The 23,035-nt window shown below is 41.0% G+C and overlaps 1 protein-coding gene across 5 annotated transcripts in view; it reads right to left on the bottom strand.

Annotated features, from left to right (window-relative positions):
- Window positions 1–20,373, bottom strand: part of VIT (vitrin) — a 55,219-nt gene extending 34,846 nt beyond the window's left edge. For 3 of the 5 annotated variants that reach the window (XM_027681602.1, XM_027681604.1, XM_027681606.1), the window contains exons 1-4: window positions 5,514–5,752; window positions 3,695–3,760; window positions 2,574–2,745; window positions 547–680 (exon numbers count right to left, since the gene is read on the bottom strand). In XM_027681602.1, coding sequence (XP_027537403.1) covers window positions 547–680; window positions 2,574–2,745; window positions 3,695–3,760; window positions 5,514–5,703 — 562 coding nt within the window. In that variant the 5' untranslated portion in view covers window positions 5,704–5,752. Of the gene's footprint in view, window positions 1–546; window positions 681–2,573; window positions 2,746–3,694; window positions 3,761–5,513; window positions 5,753–20,138 lie in introns of those variants that run through there. The other 2 variants (XM_027681605.1, XM_027681603.1) reach the window with 2 other exon arrangements.
- Window positions 20,374–23,035: the final 2,662 nt, after the last annotated feature.

Genomic DNA, 23,035 nt, shown 5'->3' with positions numbered 1-23,035 from the left:
AAATTGCTTAATATAGGGTTTGCATACATACAGTATGACTATATGTGGCTTAAGCTTGCTTGAGAGAAGTCAGAAGTTGCTTCAGGAGATGCAAACTCGGGTGCAGGCTGAGGATGCTTTATATAGCCAAAAGGCCCTTTAGTTCCCTCAGCAGTACTGCTTGCCAGGGTGGAGAGCAATAGGAAGACCTCACAGCGAGTACCAAAGCTCAGATCTTGTGCATCAATAGCCCCAGTTAAGGTGCCTTCAGGGATTCAATCCAGAACACCTGTCACTTTCTGCAGTGGGCTCATACCCGCACTGGGCTGAGCTGAGCACACTGCTGGCAGGGTTTATGTCCTTTGTGGGCTACATAGGAAGCCCAGAACAAAAAGTGTCTCAAATGCATTATTCATGCTAAAGTTGGGGAGGGTGGGCCTGGAGTGACTAACCAGGTCTTTAAAAGGAGAGGCTGTTTCCGTCTCTACCCGTTGCTGCCCAGCTATCAGGCAGTGAGGAGCAGGCGGGAAGGGCAGGGGGCTCCAGTGCTCCACCTCAGAATGGTACCTGACACGAGGAAGGACTCCCTCCAGCGCGGCAGCGACAAGGACCGGACCCCGTTGGAGAAGCTCCCACGGTAAGCAGAGTGGCCAGCAACTTTCTGGACAAGGATCTTCCCGCCTGTGTTGTCAATTATACCACTGCAAGGAGGCAACATGATGTCTGAAGGCAGAAATTCCACGAAAACCCTGGAAACTGGTCTACAATGCAAGAGCTGTGAAGCATTTGCTTTTACCTTTAAACCAGGGGCAGCACTGGGGCTGTCATGCTACTACTAAGTCTGCTACTAAGAAATATCTGTGCTTCTTCTGCTCAGAGAAGGGCAGTTTGTTATAAAGTGCTGTCAGGATCTGTTTGCTCTTCCCACTGGTTTACTGGTCCTGTGTTTAAGTTTGACCTAATTGCACATAAGAAAAAACTACTGCCTTTGTTAAAATTCCTGTGAGCTTGATTAAATGACTGAAGATACAGAGAGGGGTACTCAGAGGAGTTTTTAGGCCAGCCATGTGATAGAATATGTTTTCTCTGAATTTCAGTATGTATTATCTGCAAAAGACTAAGCCTGGTTCTGACCTCAACCTGGAGTAAACCGGACACAATATGGCTGGAAGCTGTAGAAAACCTGGCAGGCTCCATGTGCTGTGCACATCAAATGGTGTTTGTCATATGATGTAATGTATCTCAAGACAAATAGAAAACCTCCAGTGAATGCAACCTGCTCTGGCATCACTAGAACAGCAAGTAAACCTGGAAGCAACTGTGACTGTAGGGGTGTGGTAGACCTAGCGGTAATGACTGTGCAGAAAAATAAGTAATGGGCAGCAAACAGTGTTGAAGAATGTGTTGGAGCTGTAGCTTTCTCTGATGATTGCAAAAAACTGCAGTTAAAACAAATGTATGGAAAAGAAATTCACTGTCTGTGGAAATGCAACATATAAGCTAACAAAGCCAAATCCAGCTGGCAAATGACAAAAACTGAAACCTTCACTGCAACAATACAGACAGCCAGCATTTGAACTACAGGGAAATTGCAGTTGTTACTAGTAGTTTATAATTCCCTTTGGGGCTAGTTCTGCATACAGAGAGAATTTCCATCATGCACTAGTATCTGAAGGAAGAATTTGTCACTGAAAGACTGGCAGTCATCTCCCCAGCAAGTGGCTGTGCAGGCAGAGCTGCAGCCAGGAGGTGGCAGCCCTATGCACACAGGCACCTCAGCCTGAGACCTGCACAATATAGAGGCAAGGTGTAAAGTTCCAAAGCTTTAACTATGCAACTTTACTCGAGATCCCAGCGATTTCACAGAACTGGAAGCTCAGCAATAGCTCAAATAACTCTGAATGAAGTCAAGTTATCAATCAGGCTCTACAAGTTCTTACTGCGTTTTCAGCTGAACACGTCCTGCTCTCTATCCTGCCTCCAATTACGGTGTTTTGATTGTGCAGTTGTTCTCCATTAAAATTTTATGCACATTTTTGCATGGATAATAAACTCAGCAAAATTTGTGCTATAAAATTTGTATTATACATTTCCTTGTGTAGTACCCTTTTATGTGTCAGGAAAGCACATTACTCAGCCTTTGATGTCAAGGACAGTTAAATTCAAATCAGAAGAACCAAATCAATCCCAGAAGTATGAGAGTTATGTGTATTCATCGCTGGTGATATGCCTATTTTTTTTCTTAAGCTTTATTAGTAGCAGCAGCTCCATCTCTGTCTTCCACTTGAATAATAATAGTACAATAGTAATTTGCTATGCATGAATGAGAAATCCGCGAATCTCAAGACGCATCTCCAAAGGCTGAGAAACTTTTTCAAACAACTCATTTCAACAGGAATACAGGACTGACAGCACTTTATAAGAATCAATCCATTATATCGTACATGGTCTTTCTCTCAGGTTTTGTACTAGAACAGCACCCTGCAATCAAACCTAGAAGGTAGTGGGAACTGTAAAGGGTTTGAAAAGTCAAAAACTCTCTACACTGAAACGATGTGTTTTTCTGAGTGCCTTGCTCATTTCAACCCACTCACCTGTGAATTGCAGCATTGCAGACACTGGAAAAGGAAGCATAAATGTCTGTGCCATAAACACGGTATTTTACATCTTGACATCCAGGAGGGCATTTTGCAATGAATTCTGGATTGATTATCTTCCCTGCCTTGACGTCGCAATCAATCTGGGGTACATCTGTGAGTGCAAAATCTTGGTAAAGTCAGATTGAGTATTTTCATAGCTGACTAATCTTATCATGAAATGATGAGTAACTGAGTGCCAGGAATGCCCTCCTCTTATGCCTTCATATCAATGGGTTTGGATACAAGGCTTCTGTGTGTTCTGCATCTTCAACATAATGCATAATAACTCCTATACCAAGGGACGTAGAAGTAACTAAGGATGGAATGAAAAAGCCTGCGGATGTTTCTGACCTTCAGTGTTTGCTTCTCCGAAGGAATTTCTGTTATGATGCTTTACTGGAGAGAGAGTGGAGGCTGTCAACCAGGCTGTGGTTAACACGTGGGAAGGAGGGGTAGGGATGCTTCCCAAGCCTCCTGCTGTGCTCATGTAGCTCTGTGCTGTCTATAACGTCAGGCTGCAGTCAGAGCCCATTATCTTGCCCTTAATTTTTAAAACTATTTGCTGGGTGCAATTTACTTTGAACAAGGGGTTTAAGTGTGAGTTTACAGCCTCACAGCAGGCTTGTTTGTCAGCTACATGAGCAAAATAATCTGTGGACAGAAATGCTCCTATAGCAGTATAGCTGAAAATTATACATCCTAGTGCATAGATATGCACCACTTGTCTCACTCTAATCAGCTACGTATGCTTTGTGTTACAGCTGGTTCATTTCACATATTTCTCTGTCTCTCTCTGTGAAAACCTTAGTGCTTGCTTGGATCCTTCAGTGGTACTTAATGACCTATGAAGATACATTTTAGTAGCGAAGTACAAAATTTTCCCTTTACATATGTTAAGTAGCACACACTTTACTTAGTGATTTGTTTTTAATAAAAGAATCTGCTAGCTAACGTATACTCCCATTGACTCCAGAAAATGGTGAAAAGTTACCAGAATATAACCTCACTTTGCACTTATTTTATGTATCAGATATGCATGCTGTAAAGCAGCCAAGAGTTCTACAGGGACCACTTACATAGCTTAGGTTTTTTTGGCTTCTTTGTGGCTTCCTTGGCTGTGTATGTACATGTAAGAAACACACCTAGAACAAAGAAAACATAGTATCAGGAAAAAGGAGGACTATCAACATCAGTCACCACAAGCTCCCATGCATGAGATTTCTCAAATTTGAATCAACAGTTTGAAAAACTGAAATGGGAGTATTCTCAGCCACAGCTAGGTTCCTACTTGGTTAACTTTGCAGTCAAGATGACATCTCCTGTGGAGAAGTTTTTTGAAGACGATTAAAGATCAGTTCACCTCACATACTCACCTGTGGAACTCACTGTCTAAAGATCCATTGAGTCCATGTGGTCCAGAAAACCACAAAAGGTCCCAGTATTTCCACAAGCAGTGGAAACTCTTTGCAATTGCTGTGATAGAGACATTAGTGAAACAACATGCTCTGCGTATAAAGCAACTGGGAAATTAGGGAGAGAAAGACTCTTCCTAATAGCCCATCGGGAAGGTTATCCTGTAATTGTGCATTGTGGCATTTCACTCACTGCTGGTAGCAGGTAGAGAATACTGGGAAGCATTACAGACCATTTGGGGTTCTAGTGTGGCATGTCCCAGTATCCTGTCCCAGCAAGGGCACTCATTTTCTTCAGTAAGCAGAATTATGATTTGAAAAGTGTAATAGTAAAAGAGACATACACTATTATGTTAAAACATGCATCACAATAAATGCATGTAGCTTACCTTGTTAGGTTTACTTGCTAAGTGATGACATAGAAAACCTCTTCATTCTCTGTGCTTATTTTATAAGAACTGTATTATGAGTGATTAACAACTTCATTACAAGTATCTTGACTTTTCTATTCACCTTTCCCTTCTCTGAACTTTCAGAGGGAATTAAAACCCTCTGTGATGTGTCAGCTGATCCTCTTATCATTTGTTAAGCTAATCTTACTAGAATATGCAACAGAAGTCTTTTCTTTCTTTTATGCTCTTCTCCCCCTAGACTGATTGCAGAGAATTTGTAGACTTAATCACTCCTAAACTTGCTCAAAAGAAAAAGCAGTCCCACGCTGTCTGAAGTGACAGTGTACAGATGCAGTATTTGGGCTTTTTATCACTGGTGCAGTTGTGTAACCAAGGTAAAATTGTAGTTAAATAAAAAAAGGAATGAACCAGTGGAAAATAAAGTGAAAAGTCTCAACTACTTGGAATGTTAGACCATAATAAAATGTGGAGAAACTAATTTGGTAATTTATGTAGAAGAACTACATACATTGCTATGAATTTGAACTAGGAACTACTGTCCTGACAGACTTGAGGAAAACAGCTAGAAGGAATATTGCCTGGGAATATCACAACCAGAGTGTTCATGTAAGGTGAATTGCAAATTCTGGGTTCTCTACCTGTTCCCGAAAAGCAAGATCCTGTCTGACTGCTAGGGGAAAGAAACTAAAACACATTATAACAGTTTGATACCATCTTGTTCATGGAAAGAGCAAGAACTGAGAGAATTCTGAAAGGCTGTCCCTATGGAAGAAACAGCTTTCTTTAGAGGGAATCTTTACATTACAGACATTTTTCAGGCCCAGTTGTGCCATCTGGTATGGACTGCGTGCAACTGGTCATGTATTTAGAGATCTCTGCAAGCAATTAATATTTTTTCTATGCCAAAGTCAAGTTGGGTGGCCCATTTCTGAAAAGCTGTGCCAAGGCTTACACCTGCCACTGGGAACTTCATCAGCCATGGAGTCCAAAAGGAAGAGAATAAGTCAGCAGCCACTGCTCAGCCAGGACAAACCCATAAACTCCTAATTGCAGCAATGAACCGTACTTACCAAAGAAGGTTGCAATGGCTGTGGCCTTCATGGTGAGTAAAGCAAAATCTGGGTGTGTCACTAAGAAGAACTGAAAAGGAAAAGAAGAGCTCATCAGGCTGTGTTCAGAAGTATCGCAGATGACTCTGGAATGGTGGGGGAAGAGGGACTGTGCTCTTTTTTGATCTTTCACAGTCCTCACATACTGCATCCTCTTCTCATGCTGTAGAACAGCTGATATCCCCAGAGGAGATGGTGTTTCAGCTGTGACACTCCCATGGACTGTTTTTTTTTACTTCTGTCCAAAATTTGCCTTTTGCCTCAGGAAACCAAGATTTCATTCACATACTTATTTCTGAAGCCAGTGTCAGGAGAGAGCATTATGGGCACACACATGCTCTGAGAGCTATTCAAGTCTGTTCACTACTCTTCAAGACATAATCACAGAATCTTATTGTCTACACATCAAACCTCACCATGTAATCCCATGTAGATATGGGGAACATAAATAAGTCCATTCACTCCTGAAGGATGTTGCGTAAAGTATTTTGCAATGGTTCCGTCTTTTCTGAGCCAAATTACTGGTTTCTACCCTTTTCTGAGGATGTGTGTCCATGTGCATGTACGTGAGCACCTGAGATTAAGAGGACTCTGTCAGAACATCTGGGAAACATTCTTTCCTGGGTCTGCATAAGTGGTTCATGACCCCTGCCATCCCTGAAGCTCTTGGCCAGGCTACAAGACTGCATACTTATCAGAGATAACTCCTCTCAGCTCCTCCTGAGCATCACCTGCTGCTTTTGCTGTTATTTGGTGATTGTTGAGGGAATCCTACGTTGGGCACTCATAATTAATCACAGTCATTAAAGTACTACATAATGCTTGACAGATCAGAGTAAAAAGTTTGAAAGGGAGAAAATATTTTTGTGTTGTACAGGGAAAAGCTTGAGAATCAAAATAAACCTGATTTTCAAAGAAACTTATTACATGCTTAAAAATGGAAAGATTTATACTAAAATAAAAACTAGCTTGCTATCACGAAAGAAAATACACAGAATGTTAGAGCTGCAAATTATCAGAAAAAGCAACATATCTGCCTCCTGGAAAAAAGGCAGAGGCAGATTTCACATAGCAATTCATGTATGCAGAAGCAGGGCCTTGGTTGCCCCAGAAAGAAATTTAGACTAACAAGGCAGATACAGGAGAGAAAGAGAAAAAACATCCCATGTCTTCATTTAAAATGTTTCCACATTTTTTTACCTTAATTGTTCTTCTTTTTCAAGCAAGCCATGTGCTTCTAAGGCAAGGATGACTAAAATAGTATGCTAGACTAAACTGAGTTCATCCAGTTCTAGATCTATATAATTTATAACCCTTTTTACATGGAGCAGATGCATCTCTGACTTTTGCTTCTGTGCTACAGTCAGAGAACTTCAAATGCCAGGACAGACTAACAGTATCACTTCCTAATAGCACTATGTCTTTCCTTGGTGATCTCTCTAAAATAGTCCTTCTTCTAAGGTTGCTAAACCTGAAAGCAACAGGCGTTGCTCAGAAGACACCGAATTGAATCCTGGAGGTATGGAAAGTGGTTCAAAATGGTAACTATGTCTTTCTGAAAAATGATGGGTCGTGCAGTTGGGGTAACCTGGGGCTGTACAAGCCATAGCAGCAAGAGCAGTTATGTGGTAATATTCTGCTGTCAGAGTTAGTTTCTATCAAAAAACTTTGCCCAACTTCTAAAAGAAAAATCCATTTTAAGCATTTACTGCAGTGTATTTCCACTGTGAAACTGCTAAAGAAACTAGTAATAAGCTATAGGAGAGAGTTTAGAGAAACTTAGCTCAGATGCTTTTCTCCTTACTTATATGTCTCAAGCCATCAACACAGCAGAGGTATCAAAAAATTACATCCCTGCAATGAGTTCTCACTTTAGGTCAATCCCAGAAAAAGAAGGGGCAGAATTGGAGATGCAAATTATTTGCAGAAACACCATGCACCATTAAAGACTGTACTGGCACTGGCTTAGACTTTGGGAAAGGCATCTTAATATAAGCATTCCCAAAATTTGCAGCAAATAAATTCAGCAGCGACATCTTTACTTAAAGACAAAGAGAGCTGTGAGAATGTGTCCTGACAGTATTTGGCTTGGTGCTGAGATGTTCTTGTCTCCTTTTTAATTAGAGTAGAACAGATGTAAGATGATAGAGGATCCATGTAAAAGCTGGCTTCATGGGTCTGTTGCTGTGCTCTATGCAGAGAGTCCAATGCTATTTGATTTTTCCTGTCTCACAAAACATATAACAGTCTGTACCATCAGTGCTGCACAACACTTCCCATTGCTTCCTGGAGGCTCTGATATCCCTGAGCCCTGTTGCCCCTAGGCCATGGTCTGCTGCCCCAGGAGCTATCCCAGTCCTCCTGGGTGGCACTACCCTAGGCTTGGCTGCAACTGCAATCTCTACGTAGTCTGCTGGTGGGCATTGGCTTTTCAAGGCAACAGCAAGTGGGCTTTTTTCATAAAATATTATGAATTTACTGCAGAAAGAGGCCAAAAAATCTAATAGGATTTAATATGTAAAGCCTGTAAGGGGCAAATGAGTTCAGCAGACCCATTAGCCTGCAATAACAGGTGTTTATCAATAAGAGAGCTAAAAGAAGCGTTTAGTCAAGTCTGTTAGATTTACTTAGAAGATTTGTTGTCATAGCTACACAGAAAAGCATCTTATTGTGGACTCTGTACTTTTGCTGGTGCAGTTAATACTAGTATCCTGATGGAAATAAATTGTAATAGTAAAGAAACTTATTTTTACCACTATATTAGGCACTGGTATATCAGGAAAAAGTGCATAGGCATGGCAGTACTCCAAGGGGGGTCCTGGCCTTTAGACCTTGGGCTGTCACATGGGCAAATGTGCAGGAGGATTTACACTGCCGACTATTAAGTAACAGGCATAGAAGCTCCAAGCTTTCTCTTGTGGGAAGTCTGTATGCATTCATTGTATGTGGGGCCTAGGGAGTCACCTGATTTAAGCTGTGTGAGATCTCCTATACTGTGCACTAGCATGGCATCCACTACTTCAGACTGTTAAAGGGAACAACAGCCTGGAATAAAGCATGGGGGGGGGTGTTTCTTTTGGAAGGAAAGGCAAAGCAGGGCTCCAGTCCATGCATATGACAGGCTTTTTAGTCTGTGTGGATCCGCTGGCCGGTTTGGGGTTGTTTTATCTATAGATCAAGAATAATATTTTGCTAATAAACACAAAGCTGTTCTTCCTTTGTTCCTTTACAAAATGAATAGGTCCCATTAAAACAAAATCAAATGTTTCTACTTTGTGGTAGTTTGGAGCATGAGTTTTGCTAAGATTTGTCCTAATTAGATTTCTATTCATGCAGTATTTGCAGTCCCAGTCAGAACTGGTAAGTAGTGACTATTCACTGTTAAATCTCTTAAACCGTATGCTGGATCTCTGTTTATCAGAGTACATTTTCCCATCTGTATCCTTCAGATTGTTACATCAGAAGTTACCCTTATGCCAGGAAAGCAGTTAAGTGTATGTATTACATTAACATGTGCTTAAATCCCAGCTAAGTACAAATGTAGTAAGAAGCATCTCCTTTGGTGTTTCCCAGTGGAGATCCTATTTTACCTTTTAAAATGAAAGTTCTATTTCATGTTGGTTACTTTTCTCCTACCACAAATACTTGAAAAATCTTGAGTGTTAGTGAAGAGACAGAGTTAGCAAACTATTCTTTCTGCATATAAAGTAAGATTTTTATATTGACCTTTTATTAGCAACTTGACTTTTATAAAGATCTGAAAGAGCTGCTGCATGCTACAAACAAACAGATGGTTTAGAGCCACATAAATTCTTACTGTATGACAAACTATTACATTTTCTGATGGAAGTGTAGGTTTTAAGTCCTTGATTTTTGGTGTCAGGCACTGCTGTCCGTTCCCCGTGCAAACTGAAATTCTTTGCTGGTACCATGTGCTTTGCCTCTGCAGAAGTAAGCAGTTTATCTCCTGTAATCTCCTGTGCCACAGAAATTAATTTGTATACTCTCTTTGTACCATAATAGTGTGTGTTATTGTTCCCCTTCTCAAGGGGTTCTAATATTGCAGAAGCACTGGCACCATAAAAAAAACAGAAGTGGACTTTTTTTGAAAGGTGTCTGAGCAAGTGGCATGGAGTTAACAGCATGATCTCTATGTGCTGTGGGTTGAGTAAAATATGTGCCCTTTATGAGAAAATCAAGTGGGCTTGGTGTAGGTGTGAGTAAACTGGTTTGGATAAACAAGAGCTGATCGTCATCTTCTAGAAGAAAACATTTTAGATTTCTGTTTTGGTTTTTTGTTTTTTTTTTTTTTTTTTTTTTTAAATTGTTTAACCCTTTCTTTTTTTCATGCTCATACTCTGTCCCTATGGTATTGAACCTTGCTTGGCAAGAAAGTTCCTTTTGGTACACACTAGGTAATATGGCTAACACTTGTCATGCACAATTTAATTTCACCTCCTTTCTTATTAGAAGAAAGAAATTATGTACCCTCAGTGCACTGTGTTGCTCTGAAAGTCTGTACATTAAAAAAAAAGTAAATGACTGTTTCTTGCAACAAATGAGGGTAGAGCCCTTCCCAAATCTTCGTTCGCAAAGCCTAGCCATGAAATGACTGTTTATTTTAAAAATTTAGGTAATCAGTTCTGCTGAGACAGAAAATTCAAATTGATAACTGTACTTCATTTCAGAGACTGAGATTGCTCTGTAGGTATCCCGGGCCAGGTCACAGAAAGTAAGATCCAAGGTGCTATTTTGCGAGGGTGAGCTTATTTGCATACTAGACTTTATTCTTTGAGAGGTCTGAAATAGAATATAAGCATCCAGGAATTTAAAAATATTGCAGACCTCATCACTGCTGCTATGAATGAGTGAATGCTCACCTGTTTTCTTTCACATATGAAAGAACCCAAAAATGCTTCCTGGAGGCAGTGATGAGCTTCAGAGCACTGTGGTGGATTCTGCTTAATTATCCAGCATCTCAGAAAGCTGACAAGGAAACCCAAGCTTTTATGGCTGCAGGTCTTTCCCTAGCGATTGGAGGGGCTGTAGAAGTGTTGTATGTCACATATTTGGCAATTGTGGATCAAGAGATTTTTGGAGATGGAGGGTGCCGTTCCCAAGGGGTCACTGGGCACACTCTCCCCTCTCTGTTGGAACTAGACCACTGTGCACTTGGGATCCTAAGAGCTGTGCAGATGCTCATGGAGCTTTGCTGCAGCCCTGTGGTTTGCACACTCACATGGAGAAGAGGAGGCAAGGAGACTCTGGCTCTGCTCTGCTCCCAGGCAAGCAGCAAGTTAGCTCCCTCCTTGCTTTCTTTCTGCCGCCACATTTGGCATTCCTGGTTGCACAGGGGTCCTGCTTCCTCACAGAAAATTGGGGTATCCCAACCTTTTGTGCCCTGGAGTCTGATGATGGGAGACCTTTGGTGATGAAGAAAACGTGGTTTCGAACTCTCTGAGGCCAGGGACAGCCCTCATACAGTTATCCCTGGTTAAGGGTTCTCACCAGTTGCTTCTTATTACAAGGCTTTGATTGTTGGGGCTGCCATATAATGTTTTAAATGGTGCCCGCTCTGCTCTGTGAGGTCCCTGACTCAGAATAGGGCTTGGGGGACTGCTGGTAGCCAGTACCTCTTGTGGGGTACCTGTCAAGTCACTCTTAAGTCACTGGAGTGAGGCATCGGTGGATTCAGAGGTCTAAATTCTAAATTTAGTCCAAAATAGCTCCATTCAGGTAGGTATGATGAAGAGATGCTATACCCAGCAATTCAGAGCCAAATAAAAACACCCAAGCAGCTCTGCACTATTCATTTTGTGTTCATGCAATGCCCTGAAATTAAAACAACATACAGTTGAAGTAATAGTGACGATCATTTCTCTGCTTTCCACAGAGCTCTTTCAGAAGAAAGTAATTTATTTAAAACTACAATGTGATTTAACTTGCCAGACCTTTCTCAGAGCTTAAATAGAACTGTGATGATTATACCTTTTCATCTGTCTCAGCAAGAAAACCATCAATTATGCTGGTCTGACCTGCCCCTTCCAGCAAAGGAAGAGATACATTTAGAATATGTCACCCACCCACGTAGAAAATGTAATTTGGACTATCTGGATGATGAGGGTCATTGCACTGTGCTTCCCTGGCTTCTGCTAATGTATTATGCATTATTTTTTTTCATTTTGATGCACAACTTTATGCCTCAGGCAACTCCCTCTGTTCTCCTCCCCACTATGGCTTTTGTCTGCTCATGTATCTGCCCCCCTCACTCCCAGGCAAACTTCTTCCCCTTTCCTAATTTAACTGCTTCTGCTTAATATCATTCAGACCCTAGCCAGGTACCATAAATCCTTGGCACTGCCATCTCCCCAAGAAACCGAGGGCAGAGACAAGTACCTGCAATTCAGCAGTGACTGTGGGCTGTGCTGGCTTTGTGGCATGAGATTTGTGGCCACATTTCTTTCTTTTTTTTTTTTTAAGAAAGTATACCATCTTCTAATTCCAACAAATGGTCTTAACAAGTCAAAATTACTTTTTAAAGTACTTCTTTTTAAAAAGTTACTTTTTAATGTGCAATACATGGTTTCTCATGGTTTGTATGCTATAAAAAGAGTGCTAAGTAACCATGTTATTGTGCTGCCTGCAAACTGAGAATTAGTGTAGTGTGCAAGAATTCCCCTGAAGGTACATATTTAGTCTAAAAGTGAAGAATTTGTGTTAAAGGCACTGAAAAAACTACACATCACCTTGGGGATGTTTTTTGGAATTTCTGTAGCATGTTCAAACAAAACTTGACAGCTTTTTTTTTTCTTTTGGTAGAAACTTAGAAGCAGAAATTTAGAGAAACTTTAGGATGTTTACTCTCTGCTTCTTAAAGCTACACATATCCATTTACTACAAAAGTGAGTTATATGACTGGATCAAAACCAAAACTCATCCTTAAGCATGCTAGTAAATTTATACCACAGCTCATAGAAAACCTTTATCAATTTAGTATCTCCTGCAGTCTGTATGACTGCGCCAAAGCCATGGACTGGTTGGATAAGGATTCAGAAAATATATGTAATTAAAAAAAAAAAACCACCCTGGCATGTGGTACCAGTTTGAAGTAAGGCATTTATGCCTAGTAATGACAACTTGATCAAGGAAGCATCTTTTGCAAAATGTCTTCAGCAAATCAGGAAGCATGGGAATGCTGTAGAAAACATTTTGAAAAGATAAGCTAAAATCTGCTTCTGGATGTTACTGGAAACCAGTAAAACAAAGTTAAGAAAGTAATTTCAGTTTTGCATTACAGATCTCTTAAAAATGATAGTCTCGTTCTCCTTGCACTGCTTAACATTTTCCCTTACATACTTTGTACTTTTCAAAAAATGTTATTTCTTCCCGATTAACTGCATTATTCCTACTTCAGAATATTTCTTTCCAGCCCTCTCAGATAAATAATTCTCTGCTACCTTTAGTTTAGAAAAAACTAACCCGTGTTATAAGAGAGGTTTGCTAGAAAAGGCAAATCAGAAAACAACCCCAAACTACCTTATACCCCTCAGTCTATTTCTAATGCTGCTTTGCTGGGACCTCCAAATCCTTTGCCTCCTTGCGGGGTCAGCTGCTGAAGGCCAAGATTCCCAACCCCACATCCCAGGACATTGTGCATGGCCACACTGCTACATGCCCTGCAAGTGGAGCCCAGGCTCCCTTCTTCCTTAGGCATGAGATATAGAGGTGCTGCCACCTGGATGCTGAGTGGATAAGCCTGAGTTGTTGTGGTAGCCGGGTGCGAAAGGCAGTCTGGATCTCCTACTGGAGGTGGCATTCACATCCTGCTGGTCTGAGCCATGGGGGGCTCCTAAGGCCACTCACTGAAACTGTGCTTTCTCATATTCCTTACAGAGAGCATCAAAGGCTAATCTTTAGTCTAGTCTAGTCTAGTCTTTGGGCAGAGTCTACCAATACTTCTGCAGATAAACTGGATACTTCTCTGCTGTCATCTCCAGAGAGATCTTTGGATTTAGAAGTCTGTCCTGTCTCCTGCTCCTGGGTCCTGCTGGGAGGTGAGTCTTGCTCCTCAAGGTCTCAAGGTGAAAAGCTGCGGGGTGGATGGAGCCTTACATTTTTTTCCTGTGGCAGGCTGGCCTCCTGAGCTAGTGGTCATGGCTGCTTTGGCTTTGCTACAGGCTGTTTCAATTGTATCCCTCACAGCTGGTGCTGGTCCACCGCCCATCTTCAACCCAACAGGCACATTTAAGCTGAGGTCTGCCAGATGTGGCTCTTCTGGGGAGCCATTTGGAAACTGTGGACCTACATATACTGTTTCCATATTCTAATGACTGAAGAAGACACTTCAGGACTCCATGCTGCTCTTGGGATGAAAGTGAGCTATGAATTTGCATGAGTGCCAGCATTATAAATGAGGCTATTATGGGTAGTGCTGGGTTATGAAGACGTGCTATTGGTGGAGGGGCTGGTGAGAGACATGACATAGTGTGGGCCAAGCTGTGCAGCCTTATGGCATGTGTGTAGGCAGCCCTTGACAACGCAGGAGTGGTCTCTCTAACATATGGGTCATGCAGACAATATGAGGGATGGCTATGCTTCCAAAACTACATCTCTCAGTATCTGAGTGCCCTGGAGAGGAAAAGAAGAGCTAGAGAAGATGGTGGCAAAGAAAGTGGCCTCCAGGGCCAGTCCTGAATACTGTGACGGAGTAGGTACAGCCAGAAACTGCTGAGGAATGTGTCTCAGGACCAGCCTGACACTGATTTACCAGTTTTGCATATTAGAATCTTTTTAAATCTGCTGGTTTTGCATAGAGAGGAATCACAGGATTCTGTTTCTGAGAGCTCAAGATCAAAAATGAAAACCACATGGACTGGGAGAAGGAACTTGTAATTTGAGGTCTTTTGTTTTTTAAACTAACCAAGCCTACAGACCTCAGTATTTTATAATCCACTTCCATGCTCAGGAATTTTGTTCTGAACTTAGGCTTTAGGACATTGCCCTGTGAGCTTCTACTTCAAATCTAGTTATTGCCTAACCTACATATTTCTTTCTACACAGAGATTTCACCAATGAGAATAGAAGATACAAACCACAGAAGACTGAGACTTTAAACCTCAAATTACTACGTATTTTGAGATGCAGTTTGGTGGAAAGGATCTTCCCAAAGCAGGGTGAAAGAAGACTTGTCTGACTTACGTGATGCCAATATTTGACCTGGTACTATTTGTACCAAGTTGTTCCATTGGAACTACTCTAAACTTCTCTAATCTCTCGCCTCCCTCATGTGGACACTCCTCTGCTTCCCATGTAGCCTTATTTCCAAACAGTCTCTTTCTTCATATGCTTCCTGTCCAAAAACTTCTTCAACCAAGCCCAGGAGAACAGAATTCTCAAGAGCTACAGAAGCACTGCAAGAGAGGTGAGAAAGATGCGCTCCCACCAAGGCGAGCAGGAAGGACTCCCATCATCCTCAGATGGCTGGCAGCTGTGAAAACAGCCCTTGTAGTCATGGAGCCATTGCCCTTTCCTAACTCTGACTCACTGAAGTTGATGAGGGCCAGGATACACAGCACTGCTGCCAGCTTTCCTCTGTGTCTCGCCCTTGTTCTATGGACTGAAGGGTAAACGACATATTTGGGGAAAATAAAAAAGAATGGGGCCTTCTGAATCCCTAAAGCAACCTGGCAGGGAGATTGAGAGGCACAGAGGTGGCCGTGTCCAAACTTCCCTGTAAACAAGTGATTTTTGAGAGGTAAAAAATTCCACAGTTTTATGTATAAGCCTGGAGGTACTGGAAATCCCCAGCTCATCCTGGTGGGGACATTAAAGGACTGCATGAAGCTACACAAGAACATCCAGAATTTTCCCCAAAATTTTGGCACATGTATAACTGACACTTGGCAATTATGTGCTTTTTTTCATATGAATCAAGCTGCCAGCTGAAAGACTGTTGGCTGCTGTGTTACATTTACAAAGATATTTTATAAGGTGACAGACCGAAAAACAGTTTGCACATGCAAGTTCATCTTAAAAATATTTTTTATGTTTGTGTCTATGGGATGTCCTGTAGAATGAGACATGGTAAGGATAACTGACACAGATCATGTTCTTAATGTGTCACTGACCTCTTAATGCACTCTGAAGTTCTGGGGATAAAGCAGAGGGGGGATGGACTTAAAGGGTGCTAGAGAGTCAGTTCAGCCATGACAGCAATACTTGTCAGGTTAAGAACTTCTTAAACCTAGATGATTTGAATGAACCAGAGATGGTTATAAATACTCTTCTAAATGCAAATGTGTTTCCAGTTTGGGATATGAGCTATAGATTTGGGTTTTCTGCTTCAAAAGAGAAATAGAAAGCTACAGATGATTTTTTTTCCTAAGTTAAAATGCAATTTCATGAGAAATATTTATTCTTTCAAGCCACTGGGAAATTTTCTTTTTGATCAACATTTTCTACTTTTCTTCCAGGCCTCAGTCACTGAAAAATGAACCCAAAGAGGAAAAACAGCCCAAGGCAACCCAGCCACATCCTTCTGCAGAGGAGAGCAGAGAAGATGGCAAGAGAGGTGAGGGTGAGCTAGCTGCAGAAAGAGGGAGCAGGCTCTGCTCTCTGTTGGCAGAGCACTGTCAGAGGATGTGGGAGCAGCCCTCAGACACCACTAAATGTACAGCTGCCTCAGCACAGAGTTTGGTGCAAAATGTTTGCAGAGGCCAGAGCAAATACTTGTGTAGCTAGCCCAAGAGTGCCATGCTGTCAGGATTGTCCAGTTCTGTTACCTCCCAGTGTTTGCAAGGGGCACTATACCCTCACAGTCTGCAATCTCAGCTGGCCAGTACACCTACCCCATAGATGCCTTTGGAGCCTACATAATTTCAGTAGATCCTGACTGTGCTGCTGTGGGCCACTGGAAGAAAAAGCCCATCAGTAGTACGTGCTCCTGTTTTGTCTGCAACAAGTCCCTTCACATCCCACTTTTTGCATCATCCTGCTTTCCGCAGGGCATTATCAGGAGTCAGTACAAGGCAGTCTTACTGCTGCCCTGCGATCACACTCACAGCAGTGCCTGCACCCCCTTCGGGTTAGGGTTTAAAGAGTTCACAGAGGCGATGCAGGGTGTTGCAAGACAGACAGTCAGAGTTTATTTTACTAATAGAAATACAATCTAAACAGCTACAGGTTTTCTGGGCATTTGCGCACCTCTCTGAGCCTCTTGTGTGGCAGCGGGAAGCTTTGCTGCCTGCGCAGCATTTGCTCAGGTTTTCCAAGCGGGAAATGTGCAGCAAATAAAGGAACTGAGATGCAAAAGAGTGGCAGCTGCTCTAGGACTGTTAGAGAGACTCTTTTACAGGCGAATGAACCGTCAATTTGTAGTAAGACATTGTTTTCTAAACATAGCATGAAAACTGTTATCTTGCCTGGCTGGTCATTAGAAGAGAGATAATTATAGTCTCTGTGTGACAGCCGGGCCCAGAACAGGGGCTGCATTGTCCCAGGTCCCAGCTGAGCTCTAGCACAGGCTCCCCAGGCAGCGCTGGGACAAGAGGGCTCCTTGTGCCCCGGCAAGTTCAAAAGAGGAATTGAAGTGCTCTAAGTAGGTGTTAAGCACCTATTTCTCTCTCCGACTCCGGACTTAAAAAATACTCCACAAGAGAAAGGTGCGGAGGGCTGTAGCTGCATCCTCCCTGGCCTTATGTAGAATACATGCTATGATTACTATTTTTCTTTTTTTACTAAAAAAAAAAAAAGCCCCAAAACTTCAGTTTTGCATTTATTTTTGTTTTGTTCTGTGTTTCTGTTTTCCAACACAGATCAATGAGACCTGTATGATGATAGGCTTTCAGAAGGAAGGACTATGTTCAGTGTCCACTTCCTGAGCCCTGAATGAAAGGTCTAAACCTCAGTTTATGCTGTCGTATGCCATAGAAGTCCTGGTGTACGCAGAACTTTAGGGGGCCAGAATATCCCTCAGGACCATGAGAAAATCCCAAACTGTTGCTTTTCACCACCCATCCAGAAAAGACAATGCCACCCCACCCAATTGCAATGGGGCAACACACTCCTCACTGCTCTGGCACCTACTCATGCCAGTACCACTGTATGGGAAGTTCATATCTGCGAGTGCCAAACCTTTTTTTCTCAGGAATACAGTCACAGCTGCAGATAGAAAATTGAGCTATCACTTTTTCTTCCTCATTTCATCCAGGTGCTTTAAATGACTTACTTATATCATTTAAACTGAAAGATAAGTAGGTTTAGACTACATATTAGGAAGAAATTCTTCACCATGAGGGTGATGAGGCACCAGAAAAGGTTGCCCAGAGAAGTTGTGGATGCCATATCCCTGGAGGTGTTCAAGGCCAGGTTGGATGGGGCTTTGAGTAACCTGGTCTGGTGGAAGTTGTCCCTGCTCATGGCAGGGGTGTTGGAACTAGATGGTCTTTGAGGTTCCTTCCAACCCAAACCATTCTATGATTCTGTGATTTAGGAGACTTTTGGTAAAACAGGAGACTTGAACATGCATATTCTGAGCCTTAGGTTAACATGAAAAGCTACTGGGCAGTATTTTCTGACTAGAGCTTTTTTTGTGATTCAGACCTGGAAAAGAAAACGTTCAAATTCTCCAGGCAGACCAGATACAATCAAGTTTTTTCTGCTATTGTTACATAAACTTTAGGTTTATTTTTAACAATGTTTTCTAAAAAGCAATGGCCAGAAATAATAAATAATTCTGATGTTTCACATGAAGTAATTACCCTGTTTTCCTAACTTCTGTGTTCATACAGTGCTCAGGCAGTCCCCTTTTAGAAATATTCCAATTAATTTTGACAAAAAAGAGAGTAAAAATTAATTTCCCTCTATTTTTGTGAAAGTAAGTAGCTGGGTGAAGAAGGAACACCTTGTTCATGTCTCCTCTAAAGAAAAGGCTTTAGTAGGACACAAGAAAATCCACATAGGATATCTTTCATGCATTCCAAGTGTCAGGAAAGCTGGTATAGCTAGTAAAACTACTTGGTTTGACCAGCCAGTGGTGAGTCATGTGTAATAATACCACTAGGAAAAGAAGTGTCTTACATAAAGTAGAGGTAAGAACAAGTTAAGAGCAAATTAAGAACATAACAATACTTCTACAGGTGGAAACACAAAGCAATATTCAATTATTTTGGCAGGACAATAAAAGTTTCTTTTTTAAAAAATATTTTTCTGGCTTGAATATCTGAAAGATGGCAAGACTTTTCTGTCATTCCAGTGAGAATCACTTCAGCAACTCAAAGGATTAGATAAAACATGCGAACAAAATAAGTCTGTTTAATATAGATATTAATTTAATATTTGAAAATTAATGTGTAGGTGTGTGTAATGCAATTATTTTTGCTAGAGCTCTCTTTACATCTCTGAAAGAGATCAGCCGTACAGTCATGACTGTCATTCAAGTGATGAACTGAGTAAAGCCAGAAGAACATGATACTACAGATACAGAAAAACATAGATTTTCTTTGAGTGTAGTCAAATGCAAGATGTTTTTAACTTTGGGATGTATATAGTAAAATGCAAACTATAAACTTATATGACTTCATGGCTAATCTCAATAACATGTATTTTAAAAGCCATCTGAACTACTTTTTCTCTGTGTGGGCTTTCTTGTTATGATGTTTTGTTTAAATTTTGGAGAGGTTAGAGAAAAAAAAGTGTGTTCCAAGGAGGACCTGCCTCTGTAATCTGTAATTCTGCTTTTTGCTCTAAATGTGGTGTAGTTCCCATAAACTCTAGGAACAAAATATTAACTAGAGTTGAAAGTTTGCTTGGGGCATTTGGTTCATGTTTGTACTAGTCTGAGAGAAATCACATTTTGAAGAGACTTATCAAGACTCTAATCTCTCCACAGAGAGCTGAACGGCTCTGGCAGGCTTGACAATGCTATTCATTTTTGGAACCTCACCAGCAAAACAAGCACTCAGCACAAAAGGATGTACAGTGTCTAGGCTACTGTACTGTTTATACATCTGTATCTATCCATCTAGCAAGGGAGTTCACATCATAGAAATACACATCACTGGAATAGTACCATCCTGTACCTTGGAGATGAGTGTTCCCCAATGTCAGGTAGTGTTAATTAATGATACAACACACCCCTTCCTATTTATCAAAGAGACAAAGAAAAAGTATTGAAAGCAAAACTGTTTTAAATTTAGGAACAAGTTACATTGCCTATCACACACTGTTTGAACAGAAGGCATATAAATGTCTATTGGTGTGTGGCTTATATACACCATTCCTTAGCACATAGTTAAGCCCTTGCTGTTCAGGCAGTGAATATATGTGTCCACTCTAACAGTAGGAGCTTAATGCTTTTATAAATACTTTATGAAGTATATATAATGTAAAGTACAGTTTCATTCTACATTTGTGTCTTCATCTTCTTAAGTCTTTGATCCTAAGCACACAGCTGGAATGCTAAATAAAACATTATGTCTCTACAGTTTCTCAGCAGTGAAAATATTTAACTATTATCAACAGGCAAAAAAACCAACTTCCCCCTCTACCCTCTAAATAAATATAGCAGAGAAATTACATGAGAATTACCTTTCTTGATGTGTGCAAGTTTTTATTCCTTTTCTCCACACAGTATGAAAGTGCTATTTTTTCCAAGCTTTTCTGCACTCCAAACTCCAGCCAACATTATTCTACAGAAGGAGAAGCAGGCAGCAGAGGGAGGCCTGGACACCTTTTTTCTTTCAGAGAGGAGCTAATCAAACATTCCCATCAAGCTCCCAGCTCTGTGAAAGGCACATTGCTCTCTCTCTCTCTTCCCCTCCCTCTCTCTGCTCCTCTCTGTCTCTCCCTCCCTCTGTCTTTCCCTCTCCCTCCCGCACACACAGACGTACAGAGCTCCTTACACTGATTTAGCAGGCGAATTAGGCAGTCCTATTTTAAATATATGTTCCCTCCCACATATTTTTGGTAGGGATTTCTATGCTCCTTTTGCACTAGCCTGTCAGATTTGTCAAGTTTTTCTCTTTTGGGAAGTGAAGCTTTACTCGACTGATGTTTTGGCTGAATCTTTTTGTTTTCCTGTTCAGTTCAGCATTGCAGTGAAAGGACAAGAACTAGTAGATGAGAGTAAACCACACAGTTCTAAAGGTTGTAATTACCAGATCCGTTAGGTGCAGATCAAGTTTAAAGAGAAAAATATCTTTTGAAGAGACAGACTGTTTTACCTTTACTAATGTGAATAGCATTATATTCCCTCGACAGTTTCCCTGAAGTCAGAGGATTAGTGACAGAGCAAGTCTGTGAGTCTGGGCACAGAGAAGTAGAAGTATGGTATGAGGATTCTTTCTCCATTTGGGTGTGAGAATTTCATAAAATGCTCTCTAAGGCTACTAACTGGCACCCATTAAGTTTGACCTGGCCAAATGAGATATACAAAATTACTAATTTCTTTAAATGTCTACACAAATCTCCTAAAATGATTGGATAACTTTCAGAAGGAAAATTCATTGAGAGAACCAAAATCACAGCATTTACAAGATTATCACAGAAAGTGCTCCTATCACATTCCAAGATGCTGGAATGCAAACTATAATTTGCAATTACATCTAGGTATTCAGAAGTATATAGATAACATAAATGAGAGAACATACACTGTTTTATCTGAGATCATTGGTGAAAAAAAACCTAGTACAAATATAGGAGATGGAGTTCAAAATACACTTCAGAAAGACATGTAGTTCATGATGTAATAATCCCCTTAATGTCTTTAGTTTAAAGGAAAGTGATTACCTGGCTTTAAGTGAAAGTGATTACCTGCTATTTGTAAGTCTCTACTCCAGTACTTATGGAAACTGTGTAACAGCTCAGCATATTAATAAACAGTACAATATCAAAAGTTTATCAGGAAGTTCCAACTGTTTTAGTAAGATATAATGATCCATAAATTCATTTGATTCTCCTAATACAGAAGTTCAGGCTTGCCATGGTAATTCCTTGTGAGTCAGAATGCATTGGACTGGCAGGAAGCCTCTTCAGTCAGGAAATCTTTTAGTAGATCTACCTAGAATATCTACTGAAAACCCACAAAACCCAAACCCAAAAGTCTTATTAATTCCAGTTAACACTTTAAGAATATCATCGCCCTTTTCATAAGGCTTTGTGAGGTTTAATTCTTCAGATAATTCAGGGGCAAAAGGAAAACACAGCAATGGTCCATGCTGCATCCACCCGCCCTCTCCCAGCCTGGCTGGCTCTGCTCATGGCTCAGGGTTAAAGATGCTGCCAGTGGGCTGGCACATTTCTGCAGTGCTGCCTGGGAGCTAACCTGGCATCCTGGAAATGAGCATCCCGGTAACTGTGGAGGAGAAACATTGAGTGGGCAGAATAAGAAAAACTGTCTAGTTTGTTATTATTCTGAGTATTCAGCTTCTCATTGTCATTTGTAATGGAGAGCTGATGAGTATCAAAACAAAACACTGAGGAGGGCACTAGCTGTCTCTTTTTATCACAACATTTCTGAATGCTGTTGCCTGTGCTCTTTCCTGACAGAAAGCCATTTCCAGCCACCCAAGAGCTGGCAACACAAAGTGCAGGAGCAAGAGGTGGACCACATTGAGTGGCTCCATTTTGATGCTGGGACTTGCCGCAGGGAAAGATTTATCTGCAAAAGAGGTGACCATGCAGTCAGGAAGTCACTACTTTGAAGACAATAGGTACTGAACACAGTGGTCTAGGGGAGGGACAAATGCTCTGTATCTGTAGGTGTTTGTGTCTCCCACCATTGCTTCTAGTCTGTTTTCTGCTGTTAGTACTGTTTGTGGTAATAGTTCTTAAGTTTTACTATACTGTATTTTCATTTGCTTGTAAGGTAAAGAAGGATTTAGCATGATCCATTGAAAAGACACCTGAAAGAAATGAAATGCAGACCTCTAACTTATTCCCTGAAAGATGTAATGAAGTAGCCAAAGAATGAGACCAGAGAGAAGAAATACTTTGGCTTCAAAGAGAGTTTGAGAAGTTTCTTAATTTTTGAGGAAAATTTAGCGACCACATTGAATTATGATCTACTCAGACATTATCTTCACTCTGGAAGATAAAACAGCAGGAAGAGAGAGATGATGTGTGTAAGCAACGTAAGCATTGACAGAGGAGATAATCTAGCCAAGCCTCAGTAAGGAAGTTCACTGTTTTTAAACAGGGGTAGCAGCAGACCTGGAAGACCAGAGACTTTCTGATGGACCTTAGTCACAGGCTCTTAAATAAATCTTCATTTGAGATAATCTGTCATGCAGATTTTTCAAGGCACACAGTGTTTGTTTAAAAAAAACATTGCTTTTGGAAAAAGATGGGTAAAAGCCTTGGTGGGTAACAACTGAAAATCTGACTTCACTGTAGGGAAGCTCACTGCATTTAGTCTAATCCTCATTACAAATCTGACTTTTTAAAAAAGCTTTTGTTTATAATATTACTAGTGGTTACATGCTTCA

Source organism: Neopelma chrysocephalum, unplaced genomic scaffold (genome assembly GCF_003984885.1).
Source record: "Neopelma chrysocephalum unplaced genomic scaffold, ASM398488v2 Primary Assembly neopelma1_61, whole genome shotgun sequence".
NCBI classification, from domain to species: domain Eukaryota; kingdom Metazoa; phylum Chordata; class Aves; order Passeriformes; family Pipridae; genus Neopelma; species Neopelma chrysocephalum.
This window is presented reverse-complemented; position numbering and strand designations above follow the sequence as displayed.